The sequence below is a fragment of the Falco biarmicus genome, chromosome 6 (assembly GCF_023638135.1).
Source record: "Falco biarmicus isolate bFalBia1 chromosome 6, bFalBia1.pri, whole genome shotgun sequence".
NCBI classification, from domain to species: domain Eukaryota; kingdom Metazoa; phylum Chordata; class Aves; order Falconiformes; family Falconidae; genus Falco; species Falco biarmicus.
Window position 1 is genome coordinate 86,160,778 of NC_079293.1, and position 25,673 is coordinate 86,186,450.

Genomic DNA, 25,673 nt, shown 5'->3' on the forward strand with positions numbered 1-25,673 from the left:
CTGGGCCTGAGGCCTAAGGCCTGGCTCCTGGAGCTTGGGCCTGTCCCGGCACCTAGGCTTGGGACCCGAGGCCTGGTTCCAGGGCCTGGTCCCGGTGCCTGAAGCCTGATCCCGGGGCCTGGGCCCGGCCCCCGCTAGACGTGCCGCCCGCCAGCCCTCACCCGCCGGCCCAGCCGCTCCCCTCCGACCACCTCACCCCCCCGGGGCGGAGCCGGGAGGCGGCGCGGTGCCCACCGGGGGCCTCGCCCCGTCCCACGCCGCGGCCGTGCGGGCCGCCCCGGGCGCCGCTCAGCATACCGGGAGCCGCCGCTCAGCATGCCGGGAGCTGCCGCGCTGCCCGCCGGGAGCCGCAGTCCCGGCCGCCCGCGCCTCACGGAAGCCGGGGGCGGGCTCCAGCGGCTCCATTTTGCGCCCATTGGAGGGGCCGCCGGGCCGTCCCGCCGCCCCGGCCGCGGCGGCAGTGCCAGGCAGGGCGTGAGGCGCCGCTCGCCGCTCCCGGCAGCGCCGTCCCCAGCGGGGTGGGGCCCGCGCCCGTTCCCCCCGGCCGCGGGCTGAGCGCAGCCCCCGGGGGCGAGGCCCCGTCCCTCCGCGGCGGCGGCTCCATGGTGCCCGCCGCCCCCCGCCGCCCCGCAGCAACAGGCAGGACGAGGAGGAAGCGGCCCCCGGGGGTGCCCAGCGCCCCGCCGCCGGCCTGAGCAGCGTCGCCGCAGCCGGAGCGACCGAGCGGGCGGGGGGCGCCCGCGGGCCGCCGGCGATGGCGAACCAGCTGGTGATCCTCAACGTGTACGACATGGTGAGCGCCCGGCCCGGCGCCGCGGGCCGGCAGCGGGGGCCCCGCAGCTTGGCGGTGGGTGCGGGCGGGGGTCCCGGCTGCCCGCCCGGCGGCTGCTGCCGGGGGGCGCGGGGCACACGGCGCTCTCCCTGCCCGTCCCCTGCCAGCCCACGCGTGAGCTGGCGCCGTGGGGGCGGCGGAGCGGGGCAATAGCGCAGCCAGGGCGGGGGGCGAGGGCGAGAGCGCGGGGGGGGCCCGTCGGTGCCCACAGACCTGTGACCCGCAGCAAAAGTTTGCTGCGGCGTCGGGTTGCCAGTGACGGGTAGACCTGCTGTCCCTGGCGGCAGGGGAAGCTCTTCCCCTGCCCCTGTGCCCCTGACGAGTGTCCCCCGGCCCCTCGCCTTCCTCTGGGACTGCCCCAGGGCCCAGCGCAGCGGGCAGGGCGGCAGCTGCCTTTCCTGCTGCTGAACACCCTGAAAACAGCTGATTTTCCAGCAGGATAGTAGTTGGGGGTAACCAGAGTCTCTGTAGGAATAAGAGATTTTTAGTGCTGTGTCGGTAACGTTGAATTTTTGAACAGTTCTGGTATGGCTGCGACTTAGAAATAAAGGGATGGCTCCCGCTTGGTTTGTCGTCCTTCGAGCTCACCTTCCCTCCCTTCTGGGTAATCTTGCTGTGACACCTACAGCAACTGTTGTATTTTCTTACCTTCAGCTGGAAGCTGCTCAAGTGCCATGGTAACAAATGAGGTGTAAGTACCTGCGTAGAACAGGAGGTGCGGATAAGTAATATTAAGAAAATATTATCTGTTAATGCGTTTCAATCTCTGGAAATGAGAGCGAGTAGCACCAGTTCTCTGACCACGTTTTGAGCCTACGGGTGGAGGGACAGGAAGATTGACAGCTAGCTTCAGGTAGCTGTGTTTGTGTTACTTGGCTTATTTTGGGTAGGCTTTCCTGCCACCACCATTTTAAAGTGAACTTTTGGTGTTTTAAAAGGGTGAAGGCATATAGTGTAGAGTCAGTGACTGCTGGCACAGAGAAAATGCAGCTTGTTTGCTTGGGAGTACTCAGGCTCAAGCGCTAGAATATTTGATAGCAATCAATAGGGAGCAGTGTGGCTTGAAACTAAAATTATATATGAGATTATATGAACCAGCCTGATTCTTGTCATTATTGTCTTTCATCCTAATGTTTATCATAGAGATCAATGGCCCTGTCAAAGGATTTCTCCCTGCCACCTCCCTTTTGTTTCCAGGTTCTATCTCCAGCAAATATAACCTGTTACTTCTACGTTGTTTTCCCTTCATTGTAGAGAATGAGGGGAGACTGGAGACAGGAGCAGTGTATTCACTTCGATTTTGTTTTCTGAGGGGCCGGCTGGGGGAAGGGGTCTTTGCTCACCTGGTTGAGCTCGTATGTGATGCTGATATGACAAAAGCCAGTGTGCCTTATTTATACTAGATTTAAAGAGGGAAGGATGCTCTGTCGCATGCATATGTATGACTTCTCTGGACTACAGTTCAAAAATATGCATCAGAGAAGCTCTTTCAGCATGAAAAGAGATGGTTTTACATATATTAACTATAAATATTTGTACAGAGGAGGAAGTAGGACTTCAGTTTCAGGACTCTTACATAAGATAGTATCTTTGAAGTCAAGGCTTGATGCACTTGTGACTCACTAAGATGGAAGCCCCAGTGTTCTCACGAAGATGTGCTTAGCTCTGCAAAGTGTCGCCTGGGCCCAGTGCACAGGCAGGCTGTAAGAACGTGACAGAACGGACCGTCTCCTGTGTAAGCATCTGCCTGGAAAGCAATGCCATGGCCTCCGTGAGAGCCTCCATTCTCACTGTGGTGATAGCATCAGTGGGGTGTGACTTCAGCACTCCTTTTCTTTTTCCCTTGTAATGTTCTTCTCCTTCGTCTCTTACTCCTTAGATTTCTTTGCTGCAGCCCATATCCTCCTTTTTTCCTCCAGAGTTGAATTGCTGCGATCAGTTTTACTCCAACCATTCTGGGAAGGCTGACAGTTGACAGGAGGGAAGGGGGGTGGGGGGAAGCAATGGGAAGGTTGCGCTCATAAAAACAAGTGTCATACTTTTCCTGAGGACATGATGGGTGTCCCATTGCGATTAGTGGGGCTCTGCCTACGTCAAGAAGTAGCATAGTCTCTAAAGCCACCATCTGTGGAAGGAACTTACTCTCCAAAAGAAGCAAGCAACATGTTTATTTGCAGATGTTTGATCACATGGAAGGCTGGCTTTTTGTGCATTGGTCTGCAGTTGTGGTATTTGTTGAAGCTGTACATCACGACAAATTATGTGTAGTGTAAGCTGAGGCCACGGAGCAGAATGTTTCTATTTCCTGCTTTGGCTGTGTGTGTTGTTTTGTGACAATGTCTACATTATTTGACCATCAGAGGACAAGATTTCCTTAAACTGGAAAGAGAAACCGAGGTTCCCACAGGGTCTGAAAGGCACTGTCACTGTGTGTCCTGCCTTGAACTCTTCGCTAAACAATGTCTCAGTCCACTTTAAACTTGTTTGAACCAGGAGCTTAAACTCAGGCCTCGCTTTCATGTTGCACAGCAGTTACATTACCGCATGCAGACAGCCTGCTGAAGTCACTGATGCTGTGGTGTAGGGGGGAGAAGGGAAGCATCTTTCTTAACAGCTTCGTAACAGTAAAATTCTGTCTGTTCATCGAATGCTGTCAACTGTGTATTGAGGCACTAGCAGGTTTACTCTTTGCTTCTGACATTCCGTGTTGCTTGGTGGTGCATTTGGGGTTTTTTGTAGTTCAGGTTTGGGACCAAGGTTTTTTGTTTCTCTTTTGGAACAAGAGACCGCTGTTGGTCACCTGGTTGACAGAATCAACACTACTATAATTGCAACAGTCGTATGAACAGCTTTATTTTAACCCGAGTGCTAGCTGTAGCTTCATTTCCCAGGCAGCGCTTAGGTATGCAGGGGAATACTAGGCGACCTTGCTACTCTTGAAACTCCTTACAGGACTGAAGTTCGTTGGTTTTGGAGCATATACCCTTCCAATGTCCTTAGCACTTGAAAAAGCAAAATTCTTTGATCATACCAAAGGGCGAGGAGGGGTGGGTGGGTGGATGTGTGTTGCGCAAGAAAGTGGACTTTCAAGTACTGGTGGCTTTACGAAGTGAGAGAAGCTTAAGGGCATATTTATGTGCTGCAGTTCATGCCTTTGAAAATCTTTCATGATCATTGAAAGAGTAGGGTGAAGACTTTGATACATTGTGTCTTGAGAGCCAGAGTACTTTGTAGTTTCGTTTTAACTACTATTTTTAGGAGTCTAGTTTTCCTGTGCCCAAAGTAGCATCCTGTTTTTTCCCTTGTCAAATAAGGCTATAACAATCCAAAATATTAACATAAATGCAAGCTCTGAAGAAAGTCACAAAGATATTTTTGAAGCACTGGGATTAGTGTTTTTTCTTTCATTTCAGTGGCATGACTTTACTGTGCACATAGAAAAATACTTCTCTAATATTTTCCTTCTGATAGTTGCATTAAACATGAATTCCTGTTTTACAAGACTGACTTACTGCAAAATACTGAGTATATGGGATTGTGCTGCTTCTGTGCCTTCTGCTATGGCAGAAATGAAGGGAATCCAGTTTGTGTAATGGAAGCAAGGATGTAGCTTTTGGGATCAGCTTGGGATTCTGGAACTTACAGCATGTTACCGAACCAGTGAGCTATACAGATGTCTTTTAATTTGCAATCTTTATTTTGTATGTCATATACAATCTTTTCAACTGTAGCCAAATTCAGCACATTTTTAAGTTGCATTTGTCCTGCATTTCTTTCTTCAGCGAGATAAGGCATTTTGTTCAATGAAAAAATGTGACCAACCTTCCAATAGCTGATCCAGATTAAGTAATAATTAGATATAATTACTGTTCCCAGGGGGAAAGTAATTCTGCCTTATTGAAATTCTTTTATCTTCAATTAACCTGCTCTGTTCTTACTGGAAATTCTAAGTGAAGTGCCACCTCGCTTTAGGCACTTCTTCCAAAGCCGCGAACGTTTGTTTTGGTAGGCTGGTGAGCCCGGTGTGTAGGTGGCAGCAGTAAGGAGGAGCGCGTACTTGAACAGCGCTGGTCTTGCCCAACACCTTGTCAGAGCAGCTTTCCATCCCGGTCGTCTGCTGCTGTACGGATCCATGAGGAGGGTTGGTGACCCACTTTTCTGTCCTCTCCCTATACCTTGCATTCGGTTTCATGTGGTTGTGAGAGAGGAGGAGCATCAATAATTTTTTTTCTCTTTGCCTAGTAGCAAACCAGGCTTTATTATTTTACTGCTTAAGGGATATCTTGTGTAACTTCTGTTCCATTTTCTGAGAGCAGCGATAACCTTGCTTGGCATTACAAATCCGATGCATATATGGTATGTAGATTATTCGGAATTCAGAGGCCAGACCCAGAGTTTTCTGGCCAAATGGGTGTCCAGGAGGCGAAACAGTAGAGCACCAGGGACACTGTTTAGCTCAGTTCTAGATTAGGTTCATTTGGATACACCTTCTCATTAGGCAAACATACTTTCTTCCTGTGCTGGCAAGCTGTATGCTGAATGTGCCTACGGTTTTGACTATAAATATAAACCTGAAACTATTTTGAAATGGTCAGCTGGTAAAGTGTGGGATAGGACTGGCTTCAGAACTGAAACAGGCTTATGCTGAAGTAGTTCTTCCATTTTCCTGGGGGCTTTGAGTTTACTTCATTGAGCAGAATCCTTTTTTTTGTTTGTTTTTTTGTGATTATTTTTATGCTCACAAACCCCCGAAGTTAGTTGCATAGTCTTAACATCATTCTCCTTGCTTCCCCTCCTCTTGCTTTATCCCTGTTCTGTGTCTGTCTGTACAGAGTAAATCTAACCCAGTGTTATTTCTGGATGTAGCTGCTTGATATGGACTAACTCTTCCTTTTTCTGGGGGGAGGAAGGAAAGAACGGCTAAGCCCTTTGAATAGACTAAGGTGATGATTTCATGGAGTCATCCGTAGCCCAGTGGCTGACACAGCAACGCACTGACAAAGCCAGAAACTAAAGCAAAGGGTAAAGTTTAATCGCAGGCAAGATTTATCCGCAGATCTCAAGGAGCCTTAACTTTATATAAATACAAGGAGCAAAATCCATCTTCTGTGAATTCATGTTGGCAAAATTGCCGACAAATAACTTGTCTATAGAAGAGAACATCAAATCCTCAGCATCTTGTTACCCAGATAGTCATTTGTGTGCTGTGCCTGCTCACACAATTGTGAACGTCGAGCTTGAAGAATAATGTGCTGATGTTTGGCACCTGCTGGTAACTGAATTTGGGGGACTATTTATTTTAGGTTTGATGATACTTAAAAGAAGGATGATGGTAAAAGCCAAACATATTCAATTTGTAACTTTTGGCCTGACTTGCTCCTTTTTGCCATTTACCTTGTAGTGATCTTCATGAATAGCTTCTCAGTCCAAAGTTGAGTGTATCATTTTTATTGGGAGAAAACTAGCTTTCAGAAATGCACATTATATGCCACAGTGTTTGTAATGGCCTTGTAAATTATGCAGGAACTCCAGCTAGTGTGTCTTAACAAAGCGTGACACCTGTAACCTTTTACATTTTTGTCATCGGTTACGCTGGTTTAATAGTGACTTCACATCAGAAAGCACTTATTATGCCAACAGGCTGTGAAGATGGTTTCTTTTTCTTCCCGTTTGCTAAACAAATATTAATTTGCTGGGGGTACTGCTTCAGTCCGTGTCCTGCCTGCCAGCTGACTTGGAAGCCTGCATGGCAGAAGGTCACAGTGGTGCCCTTTGGGGCCAGATGACCTGGGAGGAAAAATCCCACTGCTGGAGTAACTGATGAAATAATGTTTTCCTTGGATTTTTAAGATGTATTCTTAAAACAGAAATTGGCTAGTAAGAAAAACTACTAAGGTTTCTTTCTTTCTTTTTTTTTTTTTTTAAAAAAGCTTTTGTTTGACATTCCTTTTTAAATTGTGTCACTTGAGAGTTGTTACTGCTAGACACTGATACTTTGAGGGTGCTACTGTAGCCAAGGAAAGACAGTAATTTTGAGGTTTTCCCTTTCCAGGACTCTGTGCATGTTTAAGGCCTTGAGGGTGATAGAGCCTGGTAGGCACTTGCTGCTACTTTTGAAAAAAGAGAAATTACTATGGAAAGGTTCTCCCCCAACACCCACCTTTTTAATTATTTTTTTTTATTTTTTGAAGATTGCTTCTTGGTTTCCTTTTGAGACGCAACTATTATCTGTTGGCTACAATACTAGTGGTAATTAGAAACGGGTGTTAGACCTATGCAAAAGACTTTTATACCTGATGTATGGCGAGACATACAGCAGGAGCCTGGAGAGAGCTTAGTCCCTTGTATGGTCACCACCAAGTATTATATGACAAAGTACACTAAGGTAATTTCAGTCCATCATATATCTCTGAATGTGCCTCATGCTCACCTGGTGATAAACAAAAGTGTCATCATGGCTATAAATGAGCGTTGGTGTGTGTATATTACAGTCCTACATCCTGATTATTAATATTTTTAAAAAATAGGCACTCCTGCAGAATTACTGCAGTTGATTCTAGAATGTGTTCCACCTAATGGAAAACTTTGCAACCTGTAACTTGTTGACAAATCAAGAGTTGGATCGGGATTTCTCCCAGGTACGGTGTCCTTGGCTGACGGACATCGACAGCGCTAAAACACTGGAGCAGAACCTAATGGAATTAATTCACTGCGTGCAGTACGGCATGTTCTGTTCCCAATAAATGGGTTGTGCCATTTCACTTTGCGGTAGGGTTTTATGCTTTTAATGTGGGGGACAAATTCTGTGCCAGTCTGCTATCAGAAGACAGATCTGTGTTGGAAACTAAGCAGAGTCCTTCTTGTTTTCTTCTTTCCGTTTAGTATTGGATGAATGAATATACTTCTTCCCTTGGAATTGGCGTGTTCCATTCAGGTATAGAGGTGTACGGCCGAGGTAAGTACGACAAAACTGTAACTTTCTCTTTGTTCTGGGAATGCTGTTATTTAAAAAACATTTTTCAGGTAGTGAGAGAAGACTTGACTTCTGAAGCCTGCTCATCAGTTTTCTTATCTCTTCTGCCTCTGGAAAAAACCTTGGGTATGAATAATCCGGTAGCTGTCTTGCATCCTTGTATAAAGCTGTGCTGCTATGAACAAGTGTGCGATTTATTCAGCTAGACATAGAAATCTTTATTTTAGTTTTTGTAATATCTATTGTTAAAACAAATGTATGCTTCGTGTAAGCATGGTTGAATCACGCTTCCTCGGTGTTCTGCCAGCACCTGGTGCAAGTTAACTACAGAAACAATAGTCTGTTGCAGAGAGGCACCTAGAAGTGCATGATGCGCAGGAAAAACAATCTGTGCCGTACTGGTAGGTTGGTTTGTTTTAAAGAGACAGTTTCTTTAAAAGGCATCTCGTGCATACTGCTTACAAAAGGTACACTTGTCATAAATACAGTAATACACTCTGATTTTGCTAAATAGGTTGTGCTTTGGGAATGCAGCTTCCTGATCTGTTCAGGTGTCCTTCTTGCTCTCACGAGGTGTTTCTGAGCACGCTGTAGCACAGGCTCAGGTCTGAGGTGTGCCTGCCTAGCAGTATAACGATGCTCTGAGGTGATGGTGTTGCTAAAAGTAGTCCATTTAAAGAAGAAAAATCTACCTCAGGTTTGGGGTTTGGTTTTTGGGGGGATTTTTTGAATGTGTTTGGAGGTGTGGGGAAGCGGCAAAAGGCATGGCATGAAATCCAAAGGCCACGGTGCATAGTTTTTGGTTTTGGAGTCAAAACAAATCATTTTGGGTTTATATATAAAAAATATAAAAAAAGTTTTTATGTACTTTTATAGTTTTGAAACATAGGGATGTTTCATAATGGTCACATTGTAACTGGGTTTGCAAGTGTTACCAAAGCAAGGCATTGACAAAATACCAAGCTTACTGTTAATACCTTTTTGGATTTCTTTTAATCCAAACCAGAAAGACCTGACTCTTAATAGTGCTGTGCCTGAAACCCAGTTCTCGAGCTGTGCCAAATACGTGTGCCTCCCTTCCTGCTCAGATTATAGCAGCTTTTGCGTACAGCAGGTCATACCCCTGCGAGAACAATGACTTGCATTTTTCAAAGCACATCAAACTTTATTAACCTGTTGTAAAAAAGATTATCTACAAAACCGAATGCTAGACTTGGATGACGTGTTACGAGTTTTGAGGAAAGGAAGTGTGAAGTCATGTTTTAAGCTTTTTATTGCGCTCTGGGTGAGGCGTGCTGTGTTATCTTGCAGACACAGAAGGAAGCTAAAGCACACCATGATATTCTCAGGGAGTGTAAGTGCTTATGCCAGCAGATGCACCGGTTTACTTTCATGTTATAGTGAACAACTCAGGACAGTTGAACTCTTGCAAATCAAGAAATTAAAAAACCCCACAACTATTAGGCCACTGTTCGCTGCCACACTTACAACTGTAGTACGCACCAAATAGAAGCACCATCAGACCTTTAAGGATGCGGTCCTTTGAATCCCTAATTTATAAATCTGTAAGTGGACTTATAAAGACGAGCATGTATAAAGAACATTGGTAGGATTTACAATTTAAGTTGGAAATCCTCGCTTATGCAATGAAAACAATATATACTTAGTGTAAAGTTATTCAAGTTAAACCTGTACACTGATACAGGAAACTTCCTGTCAGTTTTTACTCGGGTTGACTAGTAACTTAACAAAACTATTTGTTTCCAGCTCCTTGCGTTTGTTACCTACAAAAATAAGATGTCTGCTTCCTAGCTTGAGATCCCTGTGAAGTGACCTTGCAGTGACATCAGGTGTTCTTTACTGTGGTGTATGCCATTGCTGTTAAATCTGAGCTTTCTCTTTCAGAATTTGCCTATGGTGGTCATCCATACCCATTTTCTGGAATATTTGAAATTTCACCAGGAAATGCTTCTGAGCTAGGAGAAACATTTAAATTTAAGTAAGAGATGTATTTTCTTGTTTTTGAGAAGGGATATTAAAAAGACAACTTGTTGCATTTATTTTTGAGGATAGATGTGTTGAATGATACTACAGGATTCCTGACTTTCTGAGAAATTACTGTGGTTTCTTTACTTGGAAGTGAACGATGGACAGAGGTGATGACGCAGCAAAGTGTCTACAGCAAAGAATGTTCTTTTTAGCCTACTATTACATTCCTTAAATGTGTACAAACTACGTGGCTAGCTTGTGTTATTCATACAGTATATACAATGGGGTAACTTTTTCAAGGTAGTGAAATTTTTATTCCAAGAAAAAGCAGGAAAATGTTGTTCCCCAAGGTTTCCCCATGTCTGTTTTCTGCTTTCTCGGTGAGACTGCCTTCCCTGCATTATGAGCTCTTACCTGTTCTCAGCTGTCTCTTAGAAACAATATCCTTTGGAGAAGAGGGGAAAATTGCATCCAGCGTTTGTCAGAGTTGAGATGCAAAGAACTGAAGTGAGCTACAGGTGGACAATCGGCAAGGAAATAATCTCTCATGATAAAGATGAAATCGGTGCCATAAAATGGAATAGAAAGAATCTGTTTTATTCTGGGAGGGCAAAAAGATCTCACCATCCACAGTGGGGTGACTTTTGAGCAATGTATGAACAGTAACCCACTTATATCACGGGAGCCTGATCACCTTCTACTCTCTGTTTCTCTTCTAGAGAGGCTGTGGTTCTAGGCAGCACGGATTTTATGGAAGATGATATAGAAAAAATAGTAGAAGAGCTTGGAAAGGAATTCAAAGGAAATGCTTATCACCTAATGCACAAAAACTGCAATCACTTCTCTTCAGCTTTATCTGAGGTAAACAAACTATAGAAAGGTGCTTCCCAGGTGGCTACAGAGCGTCATCTCCTTCCTGCCCTTTGGAATGATTGGCCTAATTTCCAACTTCCCATCTCTGTTACCTTGGGCAAATGTCACCCTTTTTCAGGTTTTGTTTGTGTTTATGTCCAAAGCACAAGATTTTGCTGCCAAAATGCTAAATATCATTGTCATATATAGTTTGTGTTTGAGCAGGGGTGCATTCTTAATTGAGAGACCTGGTAAATAGAGTATTAACAGGATTTTAAAATAGTTTCAGGTGCTCCAGAGATCACTACTGAAGATAGAACCACGTGTTATTTTTATCAGTATTTCCCCACAGAACCATCACACTGAAAAGAATTTTTAAGTTATGACCTACTGTTAAAGAATAACGAAGGCATTGAAGTTTCACAGCCGACGTTGATCTCCTTGAGAGGCTTTTGTCAAGTTATTGCTCTGTGCGCTGGTCATGTAGATACCTGAGTGGTCGTGCTGGATGTGACCCTGGAGTTGAATGGGCTTTGCTTTTCCCCTCAGCTTTATTTGAACGTGATCAGTTTACCGATAAAATTGAATGCCTGATCGTGCACATGTGTGTCAACACAAGGGAGAGGGTCAGGAACAAGTGACCCAGGACAAAGAGGGGAATGGCAGTTACGATTTTTCAGTGGTTGGCAACCTGTGCTTGTCAGAATTTATTCTAATGTTTTGTTGAAGGACTCAAAAAAAAGGGATAGCTATTTTTTCCGTGCTGAACTTCCAACTTCCATAACGTTTAATTATTTGGGGTTTGGTTTTGTTTTCAAAATAGTTAATGGCACACTTATTGTGTAGACTGTATTTTGTGTAGACTGTGAGATCTTACAGTGGTACTGGAACATTTTATCAAGGTGATGATTCATGTGCAATGCTGGTACGAGTAAGTAGGGTGAGACACCGGCAGAGCTGCAGCTGGCGTGAAATCTGGCCTCTGTGGCCAGGTTTTTGCTGTACTTCTCAACCGCATGGTCATGTAGTTTCTATTTTATGTCTTGTCCTATTTAGTGTTCAAATTGACTATAATACAGGGATATGACTACGAGTTAAATGCTGCTCAGTTACAGCAGAGTAGTGTCCCCATTAGCTATGGTGTTCTCCAGATTTCCACTGGAGTAAGTAATACCAGAAGTGAATATGGAGGTAGTTAGGTAGAACAGCTCACTCCTTGAACAGTGGCAACGAAACCATTTAATTGACGGATGTACAGTAAAAACAAGTATTTAATGCAGCTTTATATATCTCAGAGGAGTTGCAGCCAGCTTGGCATTGTCTAGCTGCTCGTGTGGCAGTGAACCTAAATGTGTGTGCTTGGCCCGTGTGCTGCAAGACAGCGATGTCTTGTGCAAAGCCCTCGGAGGTCGTCACGGTAAATGGCCTCAGCTGTGTGTGTAGCTCCACCTAACTGGAGCACTGATGATGTCTTTTTGACCACTTGATTTCGGGGTGCTTTTTTGTAAGGGTGAGGTTTCTCCTGCTGTTTCTGTTTCTGAGGAATTAGCAGGGAATAGAAAGCGCTCCTTAACTCGTGTCTCTGCCTTTTGTAGAAGTTATTCAAAAAGAGTGAGGTGGTTGGGCTGTTCAGGGCTTCTAAAAAAAGCGTAGAACCATGTGTCAAACTCTCACAGTGGACAACAAGCCTCCTTGCGTGACTTGGGATGCTGCTTTTACTGATGGAGAAAGTTGTCTTAGCGCAATTAACTCAAGTGCTTCTTGACATGCCTTGGTGATACGGAGATCGTAAGGCTGCTGCGGCCTTTGCTTTTTATTTACACTACTGTAGTTGTGTTACTGCTGAGTCTAGAAGACAAATTAATCCTTTCTTTTTCCCTTTCCCCCTTAGATTCTGTGCGGAAAAGAGATTCCGCGGTGGGTGAATCGCCTTGCCTACTTCAGCTCTTGCATACCGTTCCTCCAGAGCTGTCTGCCGAAGGAGTGGCTGACTCCCGCAGCCCTCCAGTCTAGCGTTAGCCAGGAGCTACACGACGAGCTGGAGGAGGCTGAGGATGCCGCAGCATCGGCTTCCTTGGCAAGCTCGGCATCTGGGGCTAGAACTGGACGCCACACCAAATTATAAGTCCTCCTCCAAAGTAACAAATGGTTTGAAATACTTCAGATTAATCTCTCCAGCAGTTGACTTCCTGACAGAACGTGAGAGCTGACTCTAGAATGTTGTTTTAATATGCAAAAAAGGCTCTCATCAACCCCTGTTTCAGCTCAGGATTATTTCTGTAGTGAAAAGAATTGCTGGGAGAAAAGGGAAGGATTTTGTGTGAAGCCACCCTTTTCATTTTCACCTGTCTGGTAGACCTGGGTTAACTTAACATCTTGTATAAAGCAGAACTTAAATTATTTGTTTACAGTATTGTGTACTGCTGTTTACAAGTCCTGTAAGGACTCCTACCACCATGGAAGAAGAGAGAATTTGGTTTAACTGTTGGTATAACTCAAAAGCAGTGGTATGATGCCCTGGATGAACTCTCCCCTTTGTTTTCAAGATTTAAGGCAGGTGAACGTTAAATTTCTGAGAAATGCCAGAAACTGCTGATTACTATATATGTGAACAGGGTACTGTGCACTTAAAGTGGCTGATGTAAACAGGTAGATTCCAGGATGCAGGGAGACTGCTTTTGTCTGAGATCTGTTAATAGAAGTATGACCTCTACATTAACGAAACTGTGGATTTTTGCACATACGAAGGGAAATTTCTATCTTACAATGCACATTGATCCCTTTTTTTTTTCTTTTTTTTTCTTTTTTTAACTCAGCCGTGTAGTTTGCATCCTATCTCCTGGCTGTATTTACAGTCTACTTCAACCAGGATTGAGATGTGTGAATATCTTCTGTTAGAAGCATCAACGACTTTTCCACTATTTGCTTTCCCTGATTTCAAACTTGTATATACAACTTAGTACTAGTTTTTTGTGGGGTTTTTTGTTCGGGTTTTTTTTTTGTTGTTCTTGTTTCATATAGTTTGGAATAGTGTAATACAAGCCGTTTATGGTTGGGGAATGGCCTTGCTTTCTGCTGCTGATTTTGCTTCATTTGAGTTTGTAAAATTCATGCCTTTTTTTTTTTTTTTTGAGCTATAAATTACTGCCCAGTTGTGCATATCTGCACAAATTACAGAGAAATCCTAATTTATTTTCCCACAGTCTCTATCTGTGGCAGTAACTTTCTTGTCAGATGTAATGAAGAAAAACCTGAAAATTGCTTATGCACCTGCGTGTTTACACAGCAGAACCCACTAATCTGCACACGTAATTATATCTGAAGGTAAGAGAGATTATTTTCTAAAACACAGAAGTATGTTTGCTGGTAGATTATAATTAGAGCTAAATTATAATTAGTGATCAGAATATATAATGGAATGCCTTATTCTTGTTCATTTACCAAGAGAATTAATGGTTCTTCCAGTCATTAGTGTAAATTAGTGAGGTTCTGTTGTGCACATAAGGATACAGTAGCACAAACATGAGGGAGGTGAGCTTGTGTATTTTGTAAGACTTGCTGCCTTAAACTACCAAAAGCCACGCCATCCATAACGCGACCAGCTCACAAAGAAGTGTGCATTACTACAAGTATAACTGATTTTTACAAGCTTTATTTTCAGTTTGTTGCCAGGTTTGGTTTTTCCATGAAGTTAAACACTGACTCTACGGTTTCTGCTGTTTAAAAGGAAAAAAAAGTCCTCTTAGGAGGCGAGAACGCTTCGCGTTACGGATGCTCCCAGCCACGGGTAGTCGGTGCCATGGGACCCTCCGGGGAAGTGCAGTAGGCTATGTCGTGATATGAATTCATAGTGATCGCCAGCTCCAACTCACGTTGGGAACGAGTGGAAGTTTTTCTGCTGGCGGTTGGGTTGAATCCTTTGTCAGACAGGCTGTTCAGTTTTTGCTCATCTTCTGTGATGCAGTGTAGGTACAGAGAGAGAGGCGCTTGGTTCTGGGAGGGGTGGAAGAATCATGTGAGACTCTTGCTGGAAAGAGCGGGGTAGCAGCAGAAGTCGCTGTAACTGCAGTTTGGTACGTGTTTTAATAATCTACCAAGTGGGAAACGCCTAGGACTGACAAGCCTCCCGCTGGCTCCGTTCTGTGGTCTCCAGAAGCTGGACATGCTGACTCTCCCTGTCGAGTGGTTTTTCACTTGACTCTCTGAATTTTTGAGTTCTCCTTCCTTTTTTTTTTCCTGTAGTGAAAATGAACATGGTGGTCTCCAGTCAACTCTCAAGCATTACAGAACTGCATCTCACACTACTTACAGCTCAGACAACAGGCCGCGGACAGGTTATTTTGTCTCTGCTGTGCAGCTGTGGTAGTAATGTGACTAAGTCTCTTGGCCAAGGCAGGTCCTTTATTTCAGCTCAGGGTTGAGGCCACTGATCTAGCAATGTACTGTAGCTTTTCCTAAGTTTTAGGAAAAAATAAATAGAATGACTTTTCATTGCTACCTAACTTTTATGTACCAAAATCAGCTTTTTAGGCTTGTGATACATCCAGAGCGCTAGGTCACAAATCTCTACACCTTCATTAACACACACAACTACAGCATGTACAATGCAAGAACGTGACAGATCACAGCACAGTTTTTATTTAGAAGTAAAACTGAGACTATTTTTTATAAAGCAGACTGGAAAGTTTGTAACAAACGTTCATTTTATTGGTAGCTGTACAGGTGAAAATACTGTCTTATGCTCCGTAATTATTATTTTTTGTTTGTTTCAAAACCATACATCTGTAAATCCTGTGAGGAAACTGACACCTGAACCCTGAAGGCTGTTGGGTATCGTGTCAAAGCAGGCGGTACCGTAACTTCAATCGCGTGCTGTCAACTCAGCCTCCACTGGATGCCTCCAAGAAGTCACCCTGCCAGTGGTTACTCCGATTCGTTAGCAATAGAGCAAGTTACCTTTCACCAGCATTACTGCCAAGCAGGGATTACTTTAGTCTACTAACGACCACACTGTGCTAGGACTAGAACACTCCAAAATGCTGTGAGAAGGCTGGACACCTGTGGAGTCTTTTCCATCAAAACGGGTAGAAAAATATCACTACTTCAGGGTTCTGCTCTGTTTACTTTCTCATTCTTCTTTAATTTTCTGTAAGATAGTACTTTTGATACATATTATGTTGTTTAACTCATTTTATTTAAATGCCATTTTCTGTTCAGCAAGCCAAAAAAAATCCAATGTACTGTCAGTGTGCACCAGTAACTTCAGAGTGGCTTGGTAAAAACATAGTTGCATTACTTCTAAAATTTGCAATGCAATTCTGATCACTATTGATACATGGTAATTTTCACTGTTGGAAGTTGGTTACAAGCTGAATATTCACTGATGCATTTTTTGTAAACTTGTATTCAAGTTTACTGTACTACATAGTATTTGTATAAAATTCAAAGAATTTTGACTTTTGTTACCTGTACATGGCAACAAGTTGTCTAGCATCTTAAACTTAAATCCATCAGTTTATTAAAAATACTTTTATAAAAAAAAAACCAGACAGTTGGCTGTGTGTGTTACTGCCCTGGTGCCTACAGCTTGCACTGCCAGTGCCTCCCAGGCTGATCGGTGGGTTTGAAAGATGCTTTCAAAGAGTAGTAAACTATCTGAGGGTTTCCTTGGATAAGGAAACTAGCTAAATTACAGGCTTATTCTGACATAATATTCTTATCGTCTTCTGACATGAGCATCGAGAGCTGCAGTTTGGTTTGTCTGAGGCATTATTAAAAGCCTCAGTTTTTAACAGACTAAATTCAAAACGTTTTCAGGTGTGGTGTGCTGCCTGCAGTGGCTGGGGTATCCAGACACCCAGCTGTGCCTTGGATGCGGTGCAGATATTCCGTGCCACGTTCTACGGATTTGCTCGAAAGCCCGACCTTGGCTGCTTCACCTGCTGCCAACGCAGGCTACGAGGCACGGGGGTCTGTAACGTCTGCACCTGGCCGGTTCCTTTGAGCAGAGCAGGAGTACCCAGGCTACGTAAAGTACCAGCAGCAACCCGGCCTCGGCCACTGCTACCTGCGCCGTGGCTGCGCCTGCTGCGGTGGCACAGCCCGGCGCTGAGCCAGGCGGCTGTTCCGTTAAAAAGCTGCCGAGCTATTTCAGTTCAGGGGGCAGCTCAGCGGCTGGGTTGCAGCCTGACCCCCCTGCCCCGCGCAGTTCTGTGGGGCGGTGGCACCTCTGCTGGAAGCTGTGGTCGCTCTGGGCAGCATTGCCGTGCTGGCTGCTCCTCACTGGCAGCTGCAGAGCAGGTTCCCCAAGCACCCCCAGCTCGGGCAGAGCTGGCAGCATCCCCCGAGGATGGGCTCTGCCGGCACCCGGCCGTGGTGGCTGCGGACTTTGCAAAACGCAGGTGGGTGCAGGTGCTTTAACAGGCGAGTTCTGTGCACCTTCAGGGCACTGACAGGTGGGAGCAGTGCCCTGTGGCTGTCAGAGCTGGGGTCTCTGCCCCTCTCGCCCCGCAGCTGGGAGGGGGCGTGCTCGCTTGGTGTGCGGAGCCTGGCGTCCCCCTGTGTGCTGCTAATGCAGGTGGGACAGGACCCGATGGAGAAGCTGCCAAGATAACAGGTGCGTTCCCTTTTCCGACTGCTAGTGGACCCTAATCACTAGCAAAGCTGCAAGAGAGTTGGAGGAACTTCTACCCTCTTGAAGTTCTTGAAAAATTTGACAGAGTTCATCAATTAAGGTTAATGATGACCAGAAAAACTCAGTTTGGGCATCTGATGGCCGGGTGCCTGTCCACTTCTGGGAGGGAGATAGACACACAAAAACTATACAGTGCATTGTTTGTTAGTGGGTGCGTAGCCCAGTTTAACTGAACCATTCTTGAAGAAAACAGAAATGTTTCAAATAAAAAGGGTTTAGAAAATGAAATCTCATCAGGCTTGCAGGGCTTATGTGGCAAATTTGTCATCGGAACAGCTTCTCAATGAGCAAAGGTTTTTTACAGCTAAAGGCACCTTAGTCATATCACTCCCCCAAAATAAATGTTTTCTTTCGCAGTGCTTGAAATAACGCAATGAAAATGGGTATTGGATGGTTCCCAGCATTCTCCGATTCCCTTTGGTTGGATCTAAATGAGATCATAAAAAAATCTTCAAAATCTCCAATGTAACAACTTCTCGGGGAGCCATGGCATCGCTTTAGGGAAGCAGCTGTACTCCACCACCAGCTCCAATTCCTGCTGGGCTGGAGTAGGAATCCCGTATTTCTCATGTGATCTGGTCTGCTAAAATGAGCTTATCACAAAGTGAACCGGGACCATAAAGGAGCGTAAGGTTCCCGCGCTGACACCGCTTTGGGGGTGACAGAGGACTACGTGTACCCCCGGTTTCCTTAGAGAGGGACGTTACTCCCACCAGCCCGGCTCTCCATCCCTGCCCGGCTCTGAGCAGCAGCCCAGGACAAGCAGCGCGAAGGTAACCCCGCTCCTTCCACAGCTGGGCGATGGGTGGCCGGTGGTTCTGTTCTCCTTCGCGTGCTTTGTCAGTCCTGGAAGCCTCAAAGCAGCCGGCCTGCTGCGCTTGCTGCCTCCCTGTGTGTGCTTCCAGCCCACGGCCGTGAGAGGAGGGCAATCTCCGTCCGTGTCTTCCGAGTGAAGGCAGGCAGGTGAAAGAGGGGCTTTACGCGTGCCCTACAGGGGCTGTTCAGACTAAGCTTGTGGGTTTCAACTCTTAAGATCTCCTTTCAGGCAACCTTTTTTATCTCCGTCCCCTTTCACTGTTACGCAGCCTGACACAAGGCGCCCAAATACTGCGCTTCAAGAAGCCGCAACCGTGTCGCTGAACCGTTCTGTGCTGGGGATAACTTGGAAGGAGGGGTAGGAAGGGGCCCAATCCTTCTCGGATGAGAAAAGCCCTTCCCACAGCCACGATGCCGGCCTCGGCTTCTGCCCCAGGTGACTGGGGGCAGCAGAGGGGCGTTGGGGTCTGGTCCCAGCGCGGCTGATGGCCGATACGGGTCTTCCTTTACAGCGAGATCAATGACGTCAGTCAGCACCCCCCTGCCAAATGGGGCACAGTCAGGTTTTTATCAGGCTCTAGTGAAACTTGGCCAACCTCCAGCACCAGGAAGGGACGGGGGGCAGGAGGAGGAGACCCCCCCATTGCCAGCGAGCGCCTGAGTGACATGGCGAATGCGGTTTTGGCTGGCTCCCTCACGTTTCCCAGGTCTGAACGGTCATTACTGTTAGCTCAAGCAAAGCCAGGGCTTTCCTCCCAGAATAAGAATAAAGCCCCATTAAACCCACCTAATGACAACACAAATCATGTCGAACAGAAAATGGCTTGTGTTCCCTACTCGGGCTTCGGAGCCTTGCGGGCTTTGTTCTGCTTTTCCCATTCCTAATTTGCCTGTGGGAAAGTGTGCCTCCCCCCAGCCCTCTCAGCACAGCCACACAATAGCTGCTTGTTTTTTGCCTGGAAGGAATTGCTGAGCCTTTAAATAGCTGGAATTGAGTTTATTTTTCTTCTGTACTTCAGCTCATTCATTACTCCAGTCATCGCATCCTAAAAGTGAAGATTTCCAAGAGCACTGGAATCTCCCTGCTTCCCTCACACACACCCCCCCCAAGACGCTATGCATCTTAAATTTTGTGCACCAGCCCTGTGTTAGAGGCACTAACTAATCCTGCAGTGAAGCGTCAACCTCCAACAAATTAATTCACATGCCATTAAGCAAATATCATCTGAGTAGTGAAGGCCAGCAAGAGCTGATGGCTACGTAGCTGGCTCAAATGCAACTGGGAAGGTCAGTTATTTTTTTAAGTCAAAGCGAGACCTGGGAAGTTCAGTAAAAGCACATTAGGGCGGCCAGCTGAGCGGGGGCCGCTCGGGGTGGCTCTCAGCTCCAGCACTTCGGAGTCCAGGGCAGAGAAACACCTCAGGGAGTTGCCAGCTTGTGAGGATGCCCTCATCTCTGCCATCGCTTTAAGCTGCTTTGCCCTTCCAGGAGCCTTAACAAGCCCGTGCCTGTGAAGAGAAGGAGAGTGTCTGTGGCCTCGAGCTGCCTCTGCTCCACTGCTCCCATCACAAGCGCTCCCCCAGTGAAACGCCCGCGCTGCGGCACACGCGTGGGGATGCCGCGCTCGCCCCGCGCCTTCAGAGAGTACGGATGATGCGACGCATCCTTCGGAGAGACGAGCAGCCTCGAGCACCTCTCCAGGTCGCGCTTCAAAGGTGTAACGGCTGGTGCTAATGTCGCCGAGGTTATCTTCAAATGAGAGCCGAAAGACATCTTCTCTATTTACACTAAATGTACTGATGTGTAATGACTGATAATACACCAATACCACAGAATGCAGCCAAGTACCAACAGGAATCCACACGGAGCTAGACTAGGCACCTCCCCAGCCCTGGCCTGTGGCATAGCCTGTGTGTAGCTCAGAGTCACCTTTTCTCCCTCACTGTCCTCTACAGACATTCAACTTCCTACGTGGTCTCTGGGGACCTCTTACCTGCAGACCAGGTAGCCCTGCAGGTCTTGACGCTTCCCTGACTGTCACGACCAATCTAGAGTTCTTCAGCTTCTGGGGGGGTTGCTAAGAATGTCTTGAGGTAGCAGCGACCCCCCAGGCAGGGGCTGCTGTTCAGTGCCCACCAGCCGTGACCTCTGCAGCGTTTGCCTGGCACAGCTCGGGTCTGTCCCTCCTTGCAGGCTCCACGGTGACTTCGTGCCATCTTTCCGAGCTGGCTGTTGCCTTTAAGCCATATCTGCAAGCTGGAGAAAAGTGTTATGTAGGTTACTTCTCAGCTGATCACCTTCATAAATTTTAATCTTTTGGCTTTGGAAAAAAAACAACCTTACCCTAAAAGCACACTTGTAGTGACTGCCAGCTTGATTTTGAGAAATATTAGAACCCCCCCGTCCGCTGGCAGCTGGAGGGGCCAAAGGACTCAATTAACGGCTCTCCCAGCCTAACTGTGGAAGCTGATGACAGCACCCCTCCACAATGACTGCAGACTACAGAACCCTGTGCCCTCCCGTCCAAGCAGCCCGCAGAAGCTCTCTCGGTGCTCCTTTCCCAACACCACCCTGCCTTTGGGCGCCTTTGGGCCAAGAGCTGGGGGGACACGCCGCCCATGGGGTTAACCCCGGCCACGGGGGTGCTGCAGCAGGCACAGCGCACCCTGCCCGGGGCCCGAGCCAGAGCCACGCACCGATGAGCAGAACAGGCTCCTGGAGACCCAGCAAAGGATTTCGAGGGCTCCATCTCGGTTCCCCCCTCCCCATGATGTCCCCTTCCTCTGACTTTGAAAGCCCCCCCTGCAATTATTCCAGTGCTAAGTGACCTTTCGGCATGGGGATGCTCAGACCAAGGGCTAAAGCTGCTTTTAAATGTAAAACGGTGGCTGTCAGTGGTCGGACAAGTCTCCTCTCCCCACCCAACTGCACAGACAAAACCTCTAGTCATGGCAGAGTGTGACAGGGTTTGTGGCTCCTTCAGAGCCTCCTGCCTCGGGAGGGAGGGGGATGTGGGAAGGGATGGGATGGGATGGGGTAGGGTGGGACGGGATGCGGTGGGACAGGATTGGGTGGGACGGGACAGAATGAGAAGAGATGGGATGGGGTGGGATGGAATTGGACAGGATGGGATGGGATGTGACAAGATGGGATGGGATGGGACAGGACAGGGTGGGACAGGAGGGGACAGGACCGGGTAGGATGGGACACGACGGGGTGCGATGTGATGGAATGGGACAGAATGGGAAGGAGTGGGATGGGATGAGGTGGGGTGGGATTGGTAAGGCTCTACTGCAGGTTTTAGTACAGGGCCATGCTTAAGGCACTCAGTCAATAACGCGGTTCACTTGGACAAGCAGCAGAAATGAACGGCCTGGCTTTTATGCTTGGTGAGGAAAGCAAGGGCTCTTCTGCTGTTTGCATAATGCAGTATTCCCATTTAAACAAAAAGCTGGGGTTCTGCTTGCCTCGCCGTGCTTGTACGAGGCTTGGAACAAGAGTAAAGGTAGAAACTGATTTTTCTGTAGCAAACCCCTGGTTGTGGGGATGGGAGAGCTCAGCCACCACGCGGCTAAAGGAGAGGCTCAAGGCACTCGTTCCTCCTGTGGGCACAGGGACTGGGTTCAGAGACCGCAGGCACCTGAGGCACGTCCAGCTCGGGTAGCTAGGCAAAGCAGGAGCCACGGGCAGACGGGCTGAGACAGTGGGGTGGCTGCTCCTGGCTGGCTGGAAGAGCTTACCTTCGAGGCTAGTTGACTCCAAAAGCCACCCAGAGAAACTGCATCTCATCAACAGCTGCCTGGCTGCTGAAAGCTCAAGGAAGTCCACGATCCAATTAAAAAAATATCACCTGGTGCCAGGTGTTAATTCTCCTGATACAAGTCAATGTCTGGATTATGGAAATGCTGGAGTCATCCCATGGCTGCTCCCAAGGAAGCACCCACTCGGCACCGCCGCATTTAGTGCCGGAATAACAGTGCTGGGACACCCCAGTCACAACTCCCAGCAAGAGCGCAGCTCCTTCTTCTTGCCGATCCCTTCCCGGTCTGTGGCTGGAAAAGAGCACTTTCCAGGCAGGACATCTCAACGAGGACACACCACAGGCACAGGCTGATGCTTACGCTGCTCAAACAGCTTCGCTCTTCAAAGCTGGCCTCAAAAAGTGCAACGGTGCGTTTGCTCCTGGTGCATTTAAAGAGAATCTGGTAACGGAACCTTAACCTGGAAATGCCAGCAGGCAAGCTGACGAGACTTAACCAGAGCAGATATTTCTGGTGGGAGTTAGGAAGAATTCCAAGAATATTTGTAAATTAAGTGCAACACATGTAGGACTGGTATTCTAAATATACTTGTTTAACCTATAGGAGTATGCTAGGAGCAGTGGAATAAAGGAGTGAGCAAAACATGTCACGTAGAGTCCAAAAAGGAAGGGGCACACGTACATTCAAAGCAAAGCACAAATCCTTCCATTGCTGCTAGGGCCTGGGAACATCACAGTGGTGGGAGGGGGTGAAGACATCTCAGCACCCTTCCTCCCTCTGCCCTCCTCCCCCGGCTGCAGGACCAGCTGCCCTGAGGCAGGCTGAGGGGGACGGCTGACAGCCCAGAAAGGCGCTGCCCTCGGGGGGTGCTGCTGGAACAATCTGAAGCCTCCGAGCCCAGGCCTGTCCATCTGACAGCAATAAGCAGTGCGGTGCCCGTGACAGTGGAGGGAAGCCCAGCTGCATGGGCCAGGGAAGGACAAGCAGGTCAGCGGTCTGTCCTGTATGCACCGCGAGTCATTTCTTAGTTCCCATAGAAACTGGCTGCTGCAGAAATCATGTTATGAAAATGACTTCCCAGATTAAAGCTAACAGATTGGGTTTGCTCTAATGAGAGTAAAGGGACTCGTCGCTGTATTGCCCTGCGTAAAAACAGTTCCAGAGAAGTTGCAGGTACCCCCAAGGCAAGCTGCGGGCAGCGCGTGCTGCGTCGCCTGCCAAGCCCCAGGCAGGGGAGAGGAGGAGGAGGAAGGAGCAGGGACTTCCAGGTCCCACTAGCTCCGTACAGGTGGGTACAAGAGGCCGCGCTGCTGCCATCTCTGAGGGCCGAAATCTATCGTTTGCTCTACGAAAGGCAAGCCTGCAGAAGTAGCAGCAATGGATGATCATGTGGCAAGATCTCCAAGAGGCTGCAAGAAGACGATGCGCCTTGAATGGAAAGGGTAAAGGCAGCAATGGTGGGTTAGAGACACGGGTGGTCACTGCTAGGCTGCCTGTCCCTCTTACCCACATCCTGAACGGGGGACACCTCGTTCAGTGTCTGCTCTCACATATGACATGGCCACCGAGTGGTCAAAAATCAGCCTTGTATGAAGACAAAGTCTGGATGAGCCAGCTTTTATGTAAGCTGCTCTCAGAAATACATGTATTATTGAATAAACCAAAGTCACGCCTCACAAAGCTCCGCAGCAAGAAAGCGAGCCGGCCTTTGGTGGAATCATTGGCAGAAACCCATGCAAAACTTAAAAAGCTTAACTCTCCCTCCATACTATTAATTCCTCGATCAAGTTTCATTTGGAAAGAGTCCACCAGAATAGAAAGGCATTTTAGCCTGATGAGAGAAATGCCACAGCCCAGGCTGGGTAGCACGGCGGAGGCCTGGGGCCAAGGCTCAGGACGGGTGGTGTGAGGACAAGCTGTGCCCACCGCCACCGCAGCCACTCGCGGCTCCTGGAAAGGCGGCTGTCGTGGTTTAACCCCCGTCCCAGCTGAAACCAGGACAGCGGCAGCCCAGATGTGTGGACCGTGCCCTGTGCCTGGTCAACCCAACACAGTGTGAGCACCTGCAGGGAATCGCTTCACTGGAAGAACTTCAGTGGGAAGTCTCCCCACTGGATAATAATCAGGCAGATCAGAGAAAACATCTGGAAACAGATGTTAGCAGGGTGGAATTCATTTTTAGCATGAATTTGGATGTTTCTGGAAGTTGGTCCAACATTGCACAAAAATGTAGTCAAGAATACAGAAATGCTGAAGGCAATCAAATCAAACACTTTTGTTCACGCCCTGCAAATGACAGCCGGTCGTAGCGATAACGAACAAGTGATCGTTCTTGAAAAGTCCCCGTGTTCCTCGGTGCAGTGAAAGCTCCACGATCTCAGAGGCCTCCCATAAATATACTTCTGCATCTCTGCTGTGAAATCCACTCAAAATGACTATACTGGATTACCCATGACCCCGTTTCTGAGAGACTCTCGCAGGAAGGCTCTACAAAACTTGAGGATGTAAAATTAAAAATCCTGGGAGCAATCTGTACTGTTGCAGAGTGTTTCATCTCCTTATGCAGCATTAAAGCGCTGCTACGCAGGCCTCGGGAATATAAACACTAATTACTGCAACCATGTAACAAAGTCATAAAGGACTTTACAGTACGACTAACAAGCAATTAGATGTTAAATTAAGCAGCAGAACGTGATGGTCTATAGACCATCAAAGGAGAAACAAAGCCCCTCAGAAGACAGATACGGTATTTCGTGGAAGAAACGTGTAGCTCAGGAGCCTCACTGTGGCATTTGAAGATGCAGAGTGAACAGACACATGGTATTGCCAATGACTTGAATTTACGTGTACACTTAGCCTATCAATAAAGTGATTAATTAGCTGAAAGGAACATGATGGTCACTCCATAAATGAGACAGCAAAAGAAGGATGCATTATATGACATACAAGGCAGTGATTAAATGTGCAGAGGGGAGCTGTGGCTTGGGTTCTTCAGGCTGAAGCTGCCGGGCAGTCAGGGCACAGTCCAGCTGCCTACAGAGCGGCGCTGGGTCTCTCTCGGTTCAGCCAGCCAAACACAAGGTGCTTTTCCAGCTGATTTAGTACTGTAATGGGAATAAGGACACACACGTAGTTGAAAGGAACTTGTTTGGCATGGACAGGATTGGCAGGATTGAGTAAGCTCTCCATCAGGCAGCCTTTCACAGATTTCCTTCTCACCCTTCCTCCCAGCTCATGTCAGAAGAGGCTCAGATGCTCTTCGGAGCCTTGCCAGGGAAGGTAGAGGCTGATGTGAGGAAATCAGCTTTCCAGCCTACCACCTTTCTTCCTGGATGAATAATTTGTCTCAGAGTACTCCACCTCCTTCCTCTGAAACCCTCTCGCCCACATGGGTTACGTTCCCTGAGGGATCAGCTCATTTCCTGATGAGCTTGCAAAGTACACAGCTTCGTGCTCCAGCTGGCCCAGCCATGGCTTAGCACTTGGGAGCTGCTAGGAAAAATACAGTGCCAGGGTGCTGCCTAAATGGTTAGGGCCAGAACAGAGCCAGGAGATGAGTCCCATAGTAAATAAAGGTCTTGGACAGCAATCAGAGAAGCCAGGTTTTGCATCAAATCAAGGATTTAAGGAGGAAGTTTGGTCAGAAGTTAAGCTGATGTTGAGAAGACGAGGCAGGAGCCTGGACAGAAGACGAGAGGGACTCAAGGAAACCCTAGAGGAGAGTCTACCTGCCTTGTAAGGGCCCGCTGAGTAAAG

General features: G+C 47.4%; 1 protein-coding gene across 9 annotated transcripts; it reads left to right on the top strand.

Annotated features, from left to right (window-relative positions):
- Nucleotides 1-355: 355 nt before the first annotated feature.
- Nucleotides 356-16,190, top strand: DESI2 (desumoylating isopeptidase 2). 9 transcript variants are annotated; one of them, XM_056343581.1, is made up of 6 exons: nt 356-793; nt 7,360-7,470; nt 7,715-7,931; nt 9,711-9,804; nt 10,514-10,655; nt 12,538-16,190. In XM_056343581.1, the coding sequence occupies exons 2-6, from the start codon at nt 7,408-7,410 to the stop codon at nt 12,769-12,771; spliced, it is 750 nt and encodes a 249-aa protein (XP_056199556.1). In that variant the 5' UTR covers nt 356-793; nt 7,360-7,407; the 3' UTR covers nt 12,772-16,190. The 9 variants fall into 9 exon arrangements, 8 of the variants coding, with proteins under 8 accessions (XP_056199556.1, XP_056199557.1, XP_056199561.1 ...); XR_008822568.1 differs by lacking the exon at nt 356-793 and having other exon boundaries at nt 4,980-7,470; nt 12,538-13,970; nt 14,308-16,190; XM_056343582.1 differs by lacking the exon at nt 7,360-7,470.
- Nucleotides 16,191-25,673: the final 9,483 nt, after the last annotated feature.